Genomic DNA, 19,111 nt, shown 5'->3' on the forward strand with positions numbered 1-19,111 from the left:
ATTCAGAATCCCGTCCTATACAAGGGCCCTTTGGGTCCCACCATCTGACCCTGTTAACACCCTCCATGGGCACCCCACCCTGGCACCACGTACACACCTGTCTGGAGGGCCTCAGAGAATTGAAAGGGCTCTCAGAGGTCAGGACCTTTATGTCACGTCTTCATGGAACAGATGGGGAAACTGAGGCATGAGGAGGGGAAAGGCCTCACTACCCCAGGTCGCATGGTGAGATAGTAGAGAGCTGAGCTGACTCTCAGGCCAGGGCTCTCCCACAGCCTCGTGGGGCAGCTCTGTGGCATGGGCCTTGATGTCATGGACTCTTGATGTCTGCTGAGTGAGCGGAGACCATGACAGTTGGGAGGCTGCCACCTGATGGGCTCACCTCATCCTAACAGTGTTGGTTACCATCCGTGGGCCAGCTATTTGGCCTCTGGGGACATCCTGTAGCCGATCACTTAGGAGACCTTTGTTGAGTCCTGTGACCTCCCCGGCCCTTGCCATGTGTCGTAAGGGAAGACGGAACCTCATGGATTCAGTGGCTGTGTGTTGAGTGCGTACTTGTCACCGAGCCCCATGCTGGGGGTAGAGTGCTGAACCAGGCGGGGGCCTTGAAGGGGCTCCCAGGCTGCTGGGGAAGCAGACAAATCAACCCGCGGTTGGTTTGGTCATCAGGGCTGTGAGAAGCACGTCCCTGGGTGCTTGTTGGGGGGCACCCATCATCCTGCTAGGGTTGAGTGAAGAGAGGGGCTCTTGGAAGGTGTCTTGGAGGAAGTGGCCCTTGGGTTGGCTGATAAAGTGCGAGTTGAATTGGAGTTGACTCAGAAGGAAGAGCGGGAAGAGGATCCCGGTGTGTGGAACAGCAGATGCGGATGCCAGGAGGCCATAAGCACCCAGAGGGGTGCAGGGTCGGAGGAGGAGGGCTGAGATCAGAGCACTGCAGGGAGTACGGTAGCCCCTGGCTGGGGAAGCTGGGGGCCACCAGGGGCCTTTTGTGCACATCTCTGGGCACGTTTGTCCTTCCGGACTGCAACTTCTGAGGAGGTTCCCACAAAGTCCTGCTAGCTACAGACAGCCTTGATTTTTGGGGGAAAACACGGAAAACTTTCGGCCTGAAGTCATATCTGCTCTGCAGTAGCAGTGGAAACAAGCAGTTGAAGATGATTAGGACTGAATGTTCCTGTTTTTAAAACATTTCCCAGGAAAAACAAATGTTTGAAAGTTAAACATTTTGGCTATTAGGATGGAACAGAAGAAAAATCACATTTGCCTTTTAAATCCAGCGCCAGAGCTGAGTTTTGAATCCAGCAGCCTCCCATGCAGGACCCGCGGAGGCAGGATGAGGCCAGGGGGGTCTGCAGCTCAATGGGGGGTCTGCCGTCCTAGGATGTCTGTTCTATCTGGGGTGTGGTGGCACCGAGCTCTGGGGAGGCAGACCTGGGTCCCAGTGAGCTGCTGTGTGGCCCCAGGCAAGTGACCTGACCTTGTAGGGTCTCTGTTCTCATCTCCAGCTTTGCAGCTCACATTTCTGGGCTGTGCCATACATTATGGCATTAATCTTCCTGAATAGCCCTGAAATGCAATGAAAATGGCTAACATCCAGGTTGTATTAACCTTGCCTTTTATTTTCTGCATTCTGATGACATCTGAGGGCCTTGCTGAACCAGGGGGATTGTCCCTCCCTGGGTTAACCAGTTCCTAGATACAGCAAATAACTACACAAGCCAACCACTCCACAGCCCACAGTGAAGTGGATAGGGCCACTATCCACCTGCCCTGATCACCCCAGGGGTACTGCCAGACAGTTAGGGACAGCCCCCATGTCCCAGAGCCTGCCAGAATTATTCGAACTAGACAGTCCTAAGTCTCTTTCCCTTGCTTTGCCCAACCCTTCCTTTGGAAACCATGAAACAGGCTCCTGCCCATGTTTCCCCCTCACCCTCCACCTCCTGATTGTGCCCGGTGCTTCCCTCGCTGGCCAGGCATGGTGGAGCATGGCTTGCATTTTTAGAGAACTGTGAGTGTATGCCTCCTTCGTGACAGTCATTTCTGTGTCCATGTGTCTTATTAAACTTGCTTAAAAACAAATCCATGCAGAATTATAGGTACAGCGTGGGGCTCATGTGTCTTCATCAGCTTGATCATTGCAAGAACTCTGTGGGGAAGCATAAACGTGTGTTTTACAAATGGGGACACTAAAGCTCAGGGAAGTGAGGGTTCTCATTCTGGCCAGAGAGCCAGTGGGAGGTAGAGATGGAAGTCAGGCTAGCCAGCCTGCACCCCTACCCACTCTGCTGCACTGCCTCTCATCTCTGTCACGGGGAGAATGGCCCGTGCCTGCTAGGGGTGTCTGGAAGCATTGAATGCATGTTGCTGGTTGCAGTGCCTGGACAGGGCGCTCAGTACAGGGTAGCAGAATTCAGCTTCTGCAGGCGCAGCCCTGCACTGTGTTCCCCTGAACTCAGCCTTGGCTGTTGGCCCAGACATCTGACTCCAGAGCTCTCCCGCCTGTTCAGGTTACACACAGAATTCCCTTTCTCCGCATGGTCAGCCGCAGTCCTCTGTGTGCTTGGCCGTGTGATGCCATTCCTGGCGTTCATGCACCAAGCTGCACCAAGACCCCACGGTGGCTCACAGCTGACTCTCGCAGCTTCCTCCATCCCGGTGTGTTTCTAGACCATGCGCCATACCAAGAAGTCTGCTAATGTGAATCTCCTAGACATCGGCAAGTGTTTAAACACAGAATTGTCAAAGACATACTAAAAATGCAATCAGAGATCGTTATGCCGTCTCTTTATTCCATCCCCCTCTGTTGTGTTCTGCGAGATGGGAATGGGTGGAAGAAGCCATAAGTGGGCATTTTCCTGATTGTCACTGCATTTAGAGAACACTAAAACTCCGCCGGGCTCAATACTTCGCTCCGGGAATGGCATCGATGGTGGAGAAGCTTGCACATATCTTGTTGAATTTAACAGATTATGCAGTTTGGAGGCAGCACTTTCTGTTAAATGGGATGGGTAAGTGTTAGCGATAAAGAATTGTAACCTTTTGGAGAGAGATTAATCTCGGAAGCACAAAAAGCAGAGACTTCCACGCGCGTCCCCCTCTGCCCCGTGCGGCAGCTGTTCTTGTTGCGATGTGGAATCTGTGTGTGGATGCACAGCTATTTGAATACACGTATGTGGCAAATGAAAAGTTAAAACAATAGGGCCATCCTCTAGTGCTCTTCTGGTTAATACTTAAACATCTTTTCTCCAAGAAATCCGTGGCTAGCAAATGCCAGGATGTTGAATGGTCTGGCTGGAACAAAAGGAGGCATTTGGGAAAGATGGTCTGAATGTTTTCATGGAGATACAAATGTGTAGAATTGCTCCCCAGCTCAGAAAAGCAAGGGGAGGTAGGACTGGTTTTGGCATCAAGGACCTGGGGCTTGTGGCAGAGGCTGGGAGATCAGCGTCCTCACCCACCTAGCAGAGTCTGCCTGGCTTGTCTCCAGTTTCAGGGTTTCACCGGTGCCACAAGTCCCTGCTCCACTCTTCCCAGATGTCCACATATCCTTCCAGTCCCCTAAACTGTCTAGTCATCAGGCATGTCCTACCAGAGGCTGGTCATTGTTCAGACATCTCTGAGGCAGGAGGCCAGGGTTCAAGTCCTAGCTGTCTCCACTGTCTCGCTGTGTGACCTTGGACAAGTCTCTTCCCCTTTCTGAGCTCCAGTTTCCTCCTGTCCAATGAGTGGCATGGATTAGGAGAGCTACAGGCCTCTTGGTGGTGTCTGGTTCATGACTGTGTCCCCAGCGGAGCCTCGCCGGGGTCTGGAACACGGAAACATTTGGCTCACGTTTAATCAGGGCTCATGGAGAGCTGACCAGGGCAGGGGGCTTTGCAGTGGGTCCAGCTTCAGGGAAGAAGGTGGGCATTCAGCCTAAGGGGCATTCAGGATAGGCTCAGTGGATTCTTAGCTTCTGTTGGGTTGATGAGGGGAGGTGGATAAGAAAAGGCATTTGGACCCATCTGTGCCCTTGCTGAGCCTTACCAAGGCAAGCACAGCTCCCAGCACCTGCACTGCTGTCCACCGTGCCCAGCCCGGGGGTGCTCTGCAGAGAGGCTTTTTCTTTCAGCTTTCCCATGTTGTGCCCATCTTTGGTCCAGGGGGTCATGTTATGTTCTGGTCTCCAAGGTTGGTGCTGCCTAATCTCTTTTCACACCTGCTTGGAGAACAGCTGCTTTCCCGGGATTCAGGTGCTTCTGGTGGCTTCTCAGGCAGCTCCCATCAGGGCAATGGGGAAGCTTCCCTGTGTGTCAGCCGTCTTAGCTGCTGCAGGGAGGAACAGCAGCAGGAAAGGGCAAAGAGAACAACATCCATTTCCTCTGTGTTCAGTGCAGGCATTAGGCAGAAGAGTTTGTATTCATCTAATTTTTCCCCCATAAAGCCCCTGCAAATCAATTAGTTGGTTGAGGTCCCCAAAACACTCCCCTCATTCACTGTTTAGATGGGGGGTTGTGATGAAATTAAGCAAGACAGCCTCTAACGATTGGTCACTGGGAGTTGTATCTATGTTCGGGTTGGTAAGAACTGCAGGGTGATGTGAACACTGGAAAACTAATGCAGCCTTAGGCTCTAACAACAGAGGTGGCAGCCCTAGAACAGAGGAGGAGACTCCTCCTCCCCACTCCGTGATGGTCAGGCCATGCTGGAACTTCTGTTCTGTGTCCCCCATACCCACCTGCAAGAGAGCAGGTTTAATTGGAGAAGATTCGGAGATGGACAATCAAGACTGTGGGTAAGGAGGGTGAGTCAAAAAAATGCCCTGCCAGGGACAGTTGGAGGAAACGTTTGAGGAAAAGGGGTGACACAGAGGTCAGTTGGTGGAAAGGAGACAGTCAGACCTAGCTAAGGATGGATTGATTGATAAATGCATCCATCCACCCATCTGTCAGTTCATCTGTCCACCCATCCATGTATGCATCTATGTATCCATCTGTCTATAAACCATCTATCCATCCATCCATCTATATATGCATCTATATATTCATACATATATAAAGCATCCATCCATTCACCCATCCATCCATCCATTAAACCATCCATCCATCTACCCACCCACCAACCCATTCATTCATCCATAAACCAGCCATCTATCCATTCATCCATCCATGTATGCATCTATATATCTATCCATCTACAAAGCACCCATTCATCCACTCATCCATCCGTCTATCTGTAAACCATCCATTCATCCATCCATCCATCTATAAACCATCCATCCATGTACCCACCCATCCATGTGTGCATCTATGTATCCATCCATCTATAAACCATCCATTCATTCATCCATGCATGCATCCATCTATCCATGTGTGCATCCATATATCCATCCTTCTATAAACCATTTATCCATCCATGTATCCATCCATCCATCCACTGAGAGGCGGGGTAGCATGATGGTACAGAGTACACCTCAGGATACTGCCATAGGGTCTACCAAATGTCCATTGTCCTCTGTAATTGTCAGTCATTTTGCTATTGATTTGTGTCATCTTAGGCAACCTCTCTCTGGGCCTCAGTTTCCCCAGGTTTACCTGGGAATAGTAACACTTAAGTGTCTGTGAAGGTTATGCACAGCTGGTGAATGCCAAGTCCAGGTAGACACCCACAGGCATTCTTGTGACTTTGGACTCAGAGGGATGTGGTGCGGGACAGTTTCTGTGTTCATAAGTTGATGTCCCTTTGCCTCCAAGCCATGGAGCAGACAGTGTTTGAGGGTGTCACCCCAGCAGGTGGTGGCTCCTGCCCTGCTGCCTTGCTTTATGTATGGGAGCTGGGCCTTGTGCCCCATCCACTCTTTTCTGGGAGGGAAAAAGCCTCAGTCATCAGCTGCTGAGGTGAGAAGAAGAGGGGAGAGCTGACAGCTTCTGCACCCCGCCCAATCCCCAGTAGTCAGGAGCTGCAGAAATAAATGAAACTGTACAGTTGGAGTAATTTGCTAATTTGCTTAAGTAACACCCCCAGTCAAAGACATGACATAAATACATGAGCACTGGCTCTGCACCCCCAGCTTGGGCTGCAGGATGGATGGGTGATGTGAAGTGGAAACGTGGTGAATCAGAGCCCAAAGGTAGTGATGGTGGCCACCCCCAACCGGAGCTGGGAGCTCTGGCTGCCTCCCTGCTGCAGTGTGTTTGGGGAGGGGCTCGATGAGGGGTCTGCTGGCCTTGGAGGAGTCCGAGGTGCCCGTCCAGAGGTATGGGGTCAGCTGGACCAGCGTCCCCCTCCGCAGCCGTGGGGCCTGAGCGGGTTTCCCGGCCTTTGAGCCTCATTCTGCTCAGCTGCAAAGAGGAGATAATAGAACCAAGTACCTTGGGGGTGCTCTAGGGAAATGAGATCTCAGTTCTCCACCAGGGGTCCGGAAGTGGCCATCTTTCCTGCTGTGTCCTCCCGGACCCACTGCCAGCTGCTCAGGCCCACGCAGCCCTCCTCCCTCCTCTCTGCAGCCTGAGCCTCACTGGAGAGGGCTTCTCTGTACCATGCCTGGTCGCACTGTGGGGCTGTGGGCGGCTTCGTTCGCCAGACTCCTGCTGGGGCCTGCTAGGGACAGAGCTGGGGGAAGCAGACATGCCTGCCTCCAAGTTCTTGGAGCTCTCCCATGAGCACAGCAAGCAGAGTTCCCAGCGTCCATCAGAGTGGGCTCTGATGAACAAGAGGAGGGTCGGGGAGGTGGAAGGGGCTTGGAGAATCTCATCCCAGCAGCCTGATTGGAAGGACCTCGGGCCAGGGCCAGGCCGTTCCCTTCATGTCCCCAGGGACAGAAACCCAAATGCCTGTTAGGAGTGGGCAGTACCTTCAAATGAATGAAGCGGACTAGGTGTGAGACGGTAGGGACAGGTGGGGACTGGGGCCAGCTGGACGCATTCATCCTGTCCAAGGGGACACAGACACTCAGCACTTCCTGACTGGACCAGGATGGCCCGAGGTTAAATTGTATTTATTTCTTTATTTTTAGAAAACAGAAGTAATGAAATGTTATTAGGAATCTCTCAAATTTTTGATGTTGGCAACAAATTCAAGTTTTAAAAAAAAGTTGTGCCAAACAAAATATGTCTGTGGATGGGTCTGGCCTGCCTGCTTCTAGTTTGCAAACTCTGGCCCAGGGAAGCTCTTTGGTTTTTTTGAACATGAAATTTTGTACATTTCCATTGATTATCTTCTATAATATCAGAACAGTCCTACAAGGTCGCTGTTACTTTTCTCATTTTACAGGTGAGGAAACTGAGGCACAGGGAAGCTAAGTCATACAGCTGATTGGTGGCAGAGTGGGTCTGGGATCCAGGCTGCTGGAGCTGAGATTCTGTGGCCTGCTAAGTACCAGTGGTCCCCCATGTACCAGTAGCCCCCTGCCCCGGAGTTGATAAATCCCAAAGAAGAAAGAGCAGTGCTTTCTCAAACCTGTAAAGCAGTCTGGGTTGGTGAGTCAGCTATGAGTAGATTGGGATTTTCTTCCTGTTTTGCAGAAAACTTCTGTCTTGCCTCGGGGTTCCCTTTCTTACCGCCCTGGCCCACCCTCCCTGGCCAGGCTGGGACCTGGCCATTTGCCGTGGCCATAGGGCACGTGGTTAGACAGACAGCACAGGTCTCATCTAGCTGGGGGTAGAGAAGAAGCTTATAACGGGGCACTGGACCCTTCTGTTTCATTGCTGTTAGGATATAATAATGGCTGTAATTATAGGACATGTACTGCTGTAAACCTCACTCTGCCCTTCCCTGGAGCTCACATAGGGGCTGGGGAGACGGGCTCTTCCTAGAGTGCTTCCTGAGAGCTGAGTGTGATGGCACATCTTCTGAGTCTCAGCCCATATTGCGAGCATCCATTTCCAATAGAAAAACAATCCTTAGTATTTGGAGCAGAGGCATTTCTGGAATTTGGTTCCCCACGGAATGCTCACACAGCGGGAGAGGTGGAGTTTCTGGTCATGGTGGAAAAGGCTGTGCTATTCCTGGGCTGCTGTGTTGTCCCAGGGGACAGACCACGGTGCCCGTGCTGCTGGGCATTGCCCCTGGAGGGTGAGGAGTGAAGGGGGTGTTGTAAGGGGAGGGGCTCAGTGGAGCCTGATGGCCAGACAAGTGTTAGGGCACCTTGCCTTGCGTGTGCTTTAGCAGTGAAGGTCATGGTCTCCCAGGGATAGAGGGGATGCCTCAGGAGGTGTCGGTCTTTGTTAGCCACAGTTACTGCTTTGTGAACTGGTTATGGAATGTCACCATTTTCCTGTCTGGGCCCCCATCCCCTCGAGGCCCCTGTGCTGTGCCGGCGCCTTCGCTACTTGCCTGACCCTCCAGGGCACTCTCCTCCCAGGAGGGGCCAGGAGAAAGGCTTGGGTCTCCAAGTGCACTTTCAACATTTCATTTTTTATCCAAATCAGGGCTTACAGGTACCATCTTGACTCTCCAGGCCCATGAGAGCCCAGCAGCTGAGGCTGGTGGGGAGTGGGGAGTCAGGGGCCCGAGCCTGAGGTCAGGCTGGCTCAGATGGAGTAGGGGGCAGGGGCGAGTGGCGTTTACTGAGACAGAAGAGCTGTAGTGGTCTTGCACCTGCATAGAGCCAGCCTGGTGGGTGAGGCCTGCCGGGCAGCTGCCGAGAAACCAGCCCCCAGCCAGTCTCCTGGGTGGCAGTGCACACTCCTGCCTAGGGCATCCAGAAAACTGGACCCCAGAGAGAGAAAGATGTGTACCTTGGAAGAACTACCCAAAAGTTCGCACACAGCAAAGCTAGAATGACACTATTGTAATTCGGTGGCTGTATACATAGACATTTTTGTTTTGATTCCATCTGGATTTTGTTTTGGCTTTGAATCTCCATGGCAGCAGGGGTGGGTATACTATAATATTTCCTGAGTGTGGGGTCTCCAAACATTTGAACTGGGCCCTGCAAAGACCTTGCAATTCCTTTTGGAAAGTGGAGGATAAAGAGTCCAAGATACCCAGGGGGTGGGGGCCTGGGACCATGAGGTCGGTGACAGCTAGGGCTGGAGGTGCAGGGTGGGCGTCTTCTTCCAGGAGAAAACTAGTCCAGACAGAAGAAACGGAGGCAGAGAAGTCCCAGGATGAGGGCAGGCACTCTGCAGCTCAGCGGCCTGGGAGGAACCTGTCCAGCTTCTTCTCAATGATCTCAGGGGCCGAAGGCCAGTGGAGGCCTGGGCAGGGCAGGACCGTGGGGACAGTAATCAGGCTGCTGCCTCCTTTGATCTGATGAAGACACCTGTTGGGGGCCTGGCAGCAGGTACCCCTGTCAGCAATTCCAGCAGCTTCCTCCTGCCTGCCCCTCTCTCAGCCATGCTGTGGCTTCTGGAAAAGCTGAGCTGTGTGCTGTGTGTCTGTCTGTGTCCACCCCTGCAGGCAGCCTGCCCTACGAGTACAAGATCGTGATCGCAGGCAACCACGAGCTGACTTTTGACCAGGAGTTCATGGCCGACCTCATCAAGCAGGACTTTTACTACTTCCCATCTGTGTCGAAGCTGAAGCCGGAGAACTATGAGAATGTGCAGTCACTGCTGACCAACTGCATCTACCTTCAGGACTCGGAGGTCACCGTGCGGGGCTTCCGGATCTATGGCTCCCCATGGTGAGTGGGCCTGGGTACTGGTCCTGCCTGCTGGAGAGACCAGAGCTGAGGCTGAGTGCAGGGGGTGTAGGGGATGGGAGTAGCAGCAGGGAGCTCTGGATGCGAGGCTCAGGACTGAATCTTGACCCCTCACCCTCTGTGTGAACCTAGGCAGGTCACTGCTGCTCTCTGGGCCTGTGTTCCTATATCTCACTGAAAATAGTATTATCAGCTATAACCTGTGTTATGCTGTGCAGTACTAGCTCACTTATAGGCAGGTACTATTATCTCCATTTTATAGGTGAGGAAACTGAGGCCCAGAGTGGGTGAGGACCTTGCCAAAGGTCACACAGCTAGGAAGGGGCAGAGCTGGGATTAAACCCAAGCAATTTGGTTCCAGAATCCCTGCCTTTAATGAATATTCTATAATGCTAGGAATCTCACTAATGCTGTCTTCCTGCTCCATACAAAAAAAGATGCATATGTCAGGGACTGGGGGAGACGATGATGGTAATAATGATGATATTGGTGATGATGGTGATAATGGTGATGGTGGTGATGGTGATGATGGTGATGCTGATGGTATAGTGATGATGGTGATAATAATGGGGATGATGGTGATGGTGATAATGATGATGGTGATGATGGTGGTGATATAATTGATGACGGTGAGGGTAGTGATGGTGATAATGATAGTGATGATAGCAATGCTGCTGATGATGGTGATGGTGTGATGATGATGGTGAGGGTAGTGATGGTGATAATGATGGTGATGATGGTGGTGATGCTGATGGTGATGGTGATGATGATGATGGTGGTGATGATGCTGATGATGATGATGGTTGTGGCGATGGTGGTGGTGGTGATGATGATGATGATGAGGGTGATGGTGATGATAGTATGGTGATGATGGTGATGGTGATGGTGGTGATGATGGTGGTGATGATGGTGATGATGATGGTTGTGGCGATGGTGGTGGTGATGGTGGTGGTGGTGAAGACAACGATGATGATGAGGGTGAGGGTGATGATAGTATGGTGATGGTGGTGTGATGATGATGTTGAGGGTAGTGATGGTGATAATGATGGTGATGATGATGGTGATGCTGCTGATGATGGTGATGATGGTGGTTATGCTGATGGTGATGATGGTGATGGTGAAGATGGTGGTGATGGTGGTATGGTGATAATGTGATGATGGTAATGAGGATGATTATGGTGGTAGTGGTAGTGATGGTGGTGATGATGACGGTAGCAGTGAGAATGATGATGGTGATGATGATGATGGTGGTGGTGGTGTGATCATAATGGTGAGGGTAGTGATGGTGATAATGATGGTGATGATGATGGTGGGGGTGGTGGTGATGATGATGATGTTGATGATGAAAAAGGCAATGGTGATGATGATGATGGTGATGGCAGGAAATAATTTCTGAGCAATTACAGTAATCTAGGCCCTAGGCTAAAGGCTCCATAAACCTTATCTCTAATCCTTCCTCAGCCCTGTGAGGACTGATTTATTATCCCTATCCTATAGGTGGACAGAATGAGCGGCCACAGGGTGCCCAGTGCTGGCAGTGTGAGGTGGGCTTCATACATGGAAGGGCAAGATCACATACACTTAAATGTGTGGCTTGATCCTGGAAGGCTCCCTGGAGGAGGTGGGGTAACCTGAGCCTTGAGGGAAGAGAAGGGTATTCACAGGCAGGGAGGAGTAACGTGGCCTGAGGCTGCACTATCAGGAAGCAGCACAGTCAGCAAGGCTAAGGAGCCCTTTAGAGGCACAAAGGGCCTGCCTGGGTGGAGGGACTTCAGAGAAAGCTACTGCCAGCACAGAGCATCTGGGAAACCCCTGGGCTGCTCTGGTTGGGGCCACATGGTGACCACTTGGTGGCTGGGGGCTGTGGGCAGATTTAGGACCTGGTCTCATCTTGCCACGGCCTTCTCATGGAGCAGAGGGGAAGGCAAGGAGGTGCAGGGCTGTCTCATCTTCCCTGGCTTTGGCAGGTGCCTGCTGTTATCTCTCTGGACCTCATAATGTACAGGGTCTTGGTGAACCTTCCCTGCAGCCAGTGAGGTCCCAGACAAGGGCCTTTGGGTACTGGAGGCTGTTCAAATTGGGATACCACCACTTTTCAGCTGTGTGACTTTGGGCAGGTGGCTCAGCCTCTCTGGTCTTTCTGTGTAGTGGGGAAACGACACCACCTGCCTTGTTGGGGGGTTGTGAGGTCTGCGTGGGCCCATCCAGGTGAAGGCCTGGCTCAAAGGAAGGCCCTGGAGAGTGGCTGTGGTCATTTATTATTACTGGGGTGCTCCTTGGGGAGTGAGGAAGAGGATAACTATTAGTTTTATTCCACAAACCCCAAGGCTGGGCTAGGGCTGCAATTACCCCATTTTACAGAAGGGCAGGCAGAGGTTCAGGCAGGGATGTGGCTTGCCCAGGGCACCCGCGGGATGGCCCTTCAGGCTTCCAGTCCTAGCTCTTCCTGCTCCAGGGTGGAGGCCATTCAGTGGCCTTTCTGAACGCCTCCCGTGTGGCAGGCCTCCGTCCTCAGAATAGCCTTCAGGTGCACACGGGCCTTTTTGGCCCCCTGAGGAGATTGAGGCCTGGGGATTGAGCTGATATCCTCATGCCCTCAGGAATAAACTTGTTAATTCATTCATTGAGGATGCACAGAGTGCCAGGGAGACCCTGGGGACATGGTGTGGGCAGACAGACACCGCTGCTACCTTCATGGGGTTTACGTTCTCATGGGAGACTGTCAACAGCCAACTCCATCATCAGTAAGAGCCATGAAGGAGGGGCCTTGGGTGCTGGGGTCAGGGCAGGCTTCCCACGGGGAAAGCCAGAGGTTGAAGAGATACAGGCAGCTAAGTGCAGGTGAAAGGGTATAGCAGGCAGAGGGAACAGCCTGGGCAAAGGCCAGGAGGCTTGAGAGGGCCTGGGGCATTTTGGGGACCGCAGAGCTGAGTGTGGCTTCTGGGGGCCTGGGTGGATGACAGCAAGAGAGCAGAGGCTGGGCAGCCAGATCGTGTTTGGTGCCGCCAGAACCCAGGTCCCTGGGTCCCTGGCCGTACCCCTGTCCACCCACCGTGCTGCTGGTAGCTAGGACTTTGTGGGGCGGCCTTCTCCCTTAAGGGTGTCAGGTAGCCTCTCTGAGCCCTGGGCTTCCCAGTAAGTGGAAAGGTGACATAACGTGATCTAGGGAGCGTGGGACACCACCCTGTGAGAGTCTCTCGGTGGAGAGGGACCCTCAGCTGCCGGTATCCCCAGGTGATGCTAGAAGCGACACAATTGGAAGTGGCATTAACCAGCCCCTAAAAATGTATTCACAGCTGAAGAACCCCCTGGTCTGGCTGCCGATCCTGCCTGGTGTTGAGTGGGGTGTGGGGGGGTTGTGCACCCCCTCCCCAGCTGTCTGTCGAGGTTCTGGCTGGGGCCCTCCACTCCCCTGGCACCGGCCGCCTGGGCATATGGCAGCTCATTTGGGGGGTGCAGGTGACGGAGCTGCTTGTGATCATTGTGAAGTTCAGATGTTCCAGATTTTCCTTTTCTTCCCCTCTGCCCTCAACATATTGGCTACCACGTGGACTGCAGGAGGCATTCCCTCCAGCTTTAGAAGCACAGTTAGACCAGCAGGCAGGGAGCAGAAATGGAATAAACACTAGCAACGAGTGACCTAATAGCTGCTGCAGCTGGACATGTGGGCAGGGCTGACCAGGCTGAGGGGCAGACATGTTCACCATGTGGCCTTAGGAGGTAGACGGCACAGCAGAGGACAGAGGGAAGTGACAGGAGGCAGTCTCGCCAGTGCAGGAAGCCTCCCCCATAGGCAGGCACCCAGGGGAGAGGTGGTGTGGCCTTACCAAGCAGTGAGCTGCCCGTCACGAGGGGTGTGCGAGCAGGGGGTCTGCTATGGGTGGGCCTAGTGCCCTTCCAGCCTCTTCCCCTTTACAGTTCCTCTGCCTGTGGCTGGCAATTCCCCCTTAAGCAGAGGGATGCATGGACCCATTCCCAGGAGGTCCTCTCTCTGCTAGACTTGGAGGCTAGCCTTGATATTGAGGGCTTTACATAGCAAGCTAGGAAGGGGAAGCAAAAAGCAAACATATGGTTATAGCAACTGGCTTTTCTTCTGTTACCACTAAGAGATACTCTGCTTGGGAGAATGGTAGGTCAGATTTTCTTTTTCCCTGGAGATGGGGTCTTGCTCTGTCGCCCTAGCTGGAGTACAGTGGTACAGTCACAGCTCACTACAGCCTCGACTGCCTGGGTTCAAGTGATCCCCTCACCTCAGCCTCCCAAGTAGCTGGGACCACAGGTATGTACCACCATGCCTGGCTGATTTTTAAAATTATTTGTAGAGATGGGGTCTCATGATGTTGCCCAGACTGATTTCAAACTCGTGGGCTCAAGCAGTCCTCAGTGGGTTAGATCGTAATGGTTTTGACTTCCTTGTTTGTTGAGCCACACACTCTGAGGCCCGCTGTGGTTTGTCATGTGCCTGGCTCTGTGCAGGGCTCGGGAGACCCTGAAATGGATCAAGTCTGCCTCCCAGGAGCTCAGGTTTTCCAAGGGCCTATAACTATAGGGGGCAGGGGCCTGTGACTGTTGGCATCCTCTGCTTACCCAGCCTTTGCACAAGCCAGACCCCCTGCTCAGTGCTTGCTTGCGTGTTCTCATTCAGTCCTTGCAGTGGATTGATTCTCATGGGTGTGTGCTGGTGCAGTGTCTCTGGGTGGTTTTCATTTGCATTCCCCTAATGACCAGTGAGGCCGAGAATCTTTTCCTATGTTGATTGGCCACTTAGATTTCCTCTTTTGGGAAGTGCTCAATTCTTTTGTGCATTAAAAGCAATAATTGGGTTGTTAGTCTTTTTCTTACTGGTTCATGGAGATTCTTCATGTATTCTGATTATGAGTATGAGCCTTTTCCCAGTTGTGATGTTACTAATAGCTTTTCCCACTCTGTGACCTGTCTTTCCCCTGTCTTCGCAGAGCCTTTGGGTGAACGGAAGTTTTAAATTTTGTTGTAGTCAAATATCTTCGTGTTTTTCTTTGTGATAAATGCTTTTCGTACCTTATTGCAGAGATCTTCTGTTCTCTGGAATAATGAAGACTTGTTTCTTTTTTTTTTTTTTTTTGAGATGGAGTCGCACTCTGTCGCCTAGGTTAGAGTGCAATGGCATTATCTCGGCTCATTGCAACCTCTGTCTCCTGGATTCAAGTGATTCTCCCGCCTCAGCCTCCTGAGTAGCTGGGATTACAGGTAGCTGCCATCGTGCCCAGCTAATTTTTGTATTTTTGTAGAGACAGGGTTTCACCATGTTGGCCAGGCTGGTCTTAAACTCCTGACCTCAAGTGATCCACTTGTCTCGGCCTCCCAGAGTGCTGGGATTATAGGCATGAGCCACCTTGCCTGGCCCTGTTTCTATATTGTCTTCCAAAACTTTTGCTGTTTTGCCTCTTATGTTCAGGTGTTGGATCTGCTGGAAATGATTGTGTTGATGGTGTGAGGTAGGGATCCTGTTCAGGGTTTTTCCACATGGACACCCTCCTGGCCCAGCACCATGTGTAGAGAGCCTATCCTCTTTACTCCTACCACCCTTATCTAACACATGGGGTCTGTGTCTGGCTTCTCTCTCCTGCTCCATTGGGCCATTCAGTGTAGGACCACCCTGTCTTTATTACTCTGGCAGTTGATTTATCTTCTCTTTATTCTACTAGAGCGTCTGAAGCTTCATAGGGGCAGGGACCCAGATCTCTCTTTCTCATAGACCTAACTCCAGTGCCCAGTACAGAGTCTGTCTCATAATAAGTATTTGTTGGATGAATGAATGAGTGGATGAGTGACCAGATGGATGGATGGCAAGCTGTGGGGACTCAGTCAAAATCCAGGCCTGGTTTATTCTCCTGTGACTGAAACTTTCTGGGGTTCCTCCCAGGCCTGTCACCAGCTCCCTCCCCTCTGGTTCCTTCTTCCTCTTCTGCTGCTGTCTCTAAAGCAAGGCCTAACTGTGCCCCCTCCTGGCTTGCCATGTCGCCCCCTTGATACCATCCCCTTCACCCTCAAGCTGAAGGCCAGATGCCCCCTCTTGTGTCCCCTGGATCTTGGGCCCTGCCCTCCCCAGCAGGGGTTCCATCACAGCATCATCACTACTGGGGGCAGGGCCATAACCACCGCTGTGCCCTGCACTTACCAAGCCTTTCGGTCTGTCCAGGCAAGAAGGGATGGAAGTCTTATTAGGGTGGCGTGTTTGTGCTGCCCCCCTCCCAGGGCACCGTGATGTTCCAGGGCTCAGGGAGGCCGTTTGTGGACCCTCAGGTGCAGCCAGTGTTGGGCCTTCGCTGAGAGCAGATTAGCGGAAGGGGGCGGGAACCAACTGCAGGAGAAGAGGAAGAACTCAGCTGGTACAAAATCCTAAGTGTTAAAAAAAATCCCGTATACATACCGTATTCATTTATGGGTTTTGGATGCATTTTTTTGTTCTCATTTAACTGAAAACGGCCTTGATTTTTAAAAAAAAGAGTGAGGGAGAGAGTGAAATTGGCACGCAGCGAGTCCATCTGGTCTAATTACTTCTGGTATTTTGAAAGAAGGGATCCAAACCTGCTGAGACATTAAACTTTGAGAAGTGGCTGCCGGGCCCGTTGCTGGGCGTCTGCGCTCGGATCCTGATTCTCGGCTCAGGGGTTTCACTGTCTCCCGGCAGGGCTGGACCTCAAGGCCAGGCAGGGGTGCCAGGATGCCCTGCACCTCTCCGTGGGACCCAGCGGCCTCGGGGGTCAGCCCTCTTCAAACAGCCAGGGATGCTCCAGACCATTCTGGAATACGCATCCTGGTATGTGGTTCCCAGCTGTTTAACCTTGGGTCAGAATCTTGGCTTTCTGTGAAATACCAAGAGGGATAGTCCCCTTGCAGAACTGCCCTCGGGATCGAAGGAGGTCCTGTGTGCGCACTGCTTGGCACATGGTGGGCATTCACATGCCTGCTGCTCGACGTTTATGACCACCCAGGCTAGGGGACGGAGGCGATACGGGTGGTTTCTCTACTGCCCACAGCCATGGGACAGAGCTGCAGCCAGGTGGCCTCTGGGACGAGGCTGGGGTGGGTCGTGGCACTGGCCTTTGACCTCTGTTCCTTCCCTTCCCTTTGTGCGCTCAGCAGCCCTGCCAGTTGGATGGGGCCAGAACGGAGCAGTCTGGAACTTGAAATCTGTACCCTGAAAGAGCTCAGGGCCAGGGGTTGATGTGATTGTAGTGACAGTCCCTGTTTTTTGCTGGCCCAGAGGCCCTGTCCTCTGAAACAGTCAGGGAGGCCTAGACTCTTGTCCCCCTTTTATGGCTGAGAGGTCTGAGACCCCAGCAAGGAAGTGTCTTGTGTGAGGTCCCGCGGGAACTGAACGAGCTGGGCCTGCATGGCAGGGAGGATGGAGGCCCCACCTGGTGTGCACAGTGAGCTGCCAGAATGCTTCTTTCTAACTTGATGAATGTATATTTTAGAGAAAAAAAATAAGACAGGATGATCTCCTGGCCCCATAGCTTCCGCCTTGCCTCCCACCAGAACGGGGCCGAGTCCAGGGAGTGGAGGGCAGGGTGGGCGGGATGCTTGGCCTGCCCCGAGGCAGCCCCCACTCCCCCAGCTGTCACTGCTGATGGGTGACAGTCGTGAGGCTGGTTCTCCCGTCTCCACTCTGCCCCATGGCGTGCTCCACCCAGGATTCAAGGCAGCCAGTGATGGCACCCTTCCCAGGAAGCCCCCCGGGGGTCGGTTTGGACTGCCAGCTTCTCTGCAGCATGCCACGCCCTCGGTGCCTCCTCCTGTCTGTGCGTGAGACACAGGCGGGCCTGGCACTCAGTGCCAAGTTTCTGACCTGGAATCCTTTGCCCTTTCTCTTAAGAACCCTTTTAAATCTTGTATAAAACATTTGTGTTTTAGTCTCCAATAATTCCCTCTGGGGTGTTACGGGTATTGTCATTTTAGATGGCAGGCTCTTGGCCAGCGAGGTGCAATCTGGGGGAGTCCTGGGCAGTCTGGTTTGGGGTGTGGCTGGTTTAGGGGGTGTAGCCCAGTTTGGGGGTGCTCCCTGGGGGATTGTGTCTGCCTCAGTCTGTGGGCACACCCAGCAGGGGCCACTTTACGTGAGTTTCTTGGCTTGGGGCATCCTGGACCACACAGGTCCGCTGGCCTGAGGACAGCCCTGGGGATCCAGCTCCTGCTTCCTGTGGCCAGTGGGGGCCTTTTCTGTTCTGCTGTTTTCCTGAAGCCCTCTGGGGCCCAGCGTACCAAGGATGGAGGGCAAGTCCAACTCCCCACTTAAGTGGCCAAGGCCTCCCTTCTTGCGGCCTCATGGCCGTTAGGACTATGTCATCTGGTTCCAGGGGCCAGCAGTCCCCGTGCACCTGGTGCAGTGCTGCTTGCATGTTACCTTGTATTTCTGGGTGGTTCCAGCACAAGGCTGGCCTTCCCCAGTTTGTTTGGGCAGGTGAGGCAAAGACGTTCCCCCCTGCTTCATACCCGAGACCCGCATTCGGCCGACTGCCCCGTGTGTTGTCCCATGTAATCTGCCTAGCAACAGGCAAGGCAGGATGGTCTTCATTCCCATCTTACAGACGGGTCAGGTAAGGCTTGAGCAGGTCTAGCACCTGCCTCCAGATCTCAGCCTTAGGAAGAGGCAGCCCCGGGTCTGGCTCAGGCGTGTAGACTTGGGCAGCTCCTGGCCTTGGACGTCCAGTGGGCAGCTTGCTCTGGCAGCTGCTGCCTGGCTTCCCCTGGGCCCAGCCTCTGGCAGTCCCTGCTGAGCTTTGGGCTCCTGGATCCCTGTCCCCTTCTGTGATGGATTCCTCCTGAGCACTGGGTCCTGTATCTGTAAAGAGGACTCTCCCTCTCCCCTCACAGGGCCCTGGGTGGTGAAACAGGGTGAGGCACGGAGAGCCATGCGGCTGGGGCATTGTGGAGACCTACATGGCGTTTCCGTCATCCCCTGCCTTGAGCCCAGATCAAGTCAGGAATTGCCGCATCTGCCTAGGGGTGGCTGTAGAGCCTGTCATCTAGGGCAGGTGTGAGCCCTGCCTGAGCCTCTCAGGGAAATGGGGCATTCTGTGATGGCTGCTTGAGGGGCTTGGGAGCCAGCTGGCACGTGCCATGGGTGAGGGGGCCCAAGGCAGCCAGCAGTGCCCACCCAGAGTGATCCCACGGCCGCCCACCTCCTTCTTCTTCCTGCGCTGGCTTCTTAGAATTCTGAGCCCAACGCGCAGCATCAGTTAAATTCTGATGGAGGCGAAGAAATTCTTCAGTTTCTGGTAGCTTGCTGTGCTGCTTCTACAAACACACAGACACACACTCACACACACATATTCACATACACACACACATTCATGTACATGCACAGACATTCCCATACCATACACACTCACATGCACATTCACACATGTACACACAATATCATGTACACACAGAAACATTCACATGCAACATTCACATATACACACACAATTCACACGCACACATACCTATACACCT

General features: G+C 53.0%; 1 protein-coding gene across 1 annotated transcript in view; it reads left to right on the forward strand.

Annotated features, from left to right (window-relative positions):
• LOC116458341 (metallophosphoesterase domain-containing protein 1) overlaps nt 1-19,111 on the forward strand; it is a 78,952-nt gene that overhangs the window by 51,994 nt on the left and 7,847 nt on the right. Inside the window, exon 4 of the mRNA XM_058431138.1 lies at nt 9,388-9,613. Within this exon, the coding sequence (XP_058287121.1) occupies nt 9,388-9,613 (226 nt within the window). The remainder of the gene's footprint in view (nt 1-9,387; nt 9,614-19,111) is intronic.

The sequence above is a fragment of the Hylobates moloch genome, unplaced genomic scaffold (genome assembly GCF_009828535.3).
Source record: "Hylobates moloch isolate HMO894 unplaced genomic scaffold, HMol_V3 SCAFFOLD_19, whole genome shotgun sequence".
NCBI lineage: Eukaryota > Metazoa > Chordata > Mammalia > Primates > Hylobatidae > Hylobates > Hylobates moloch.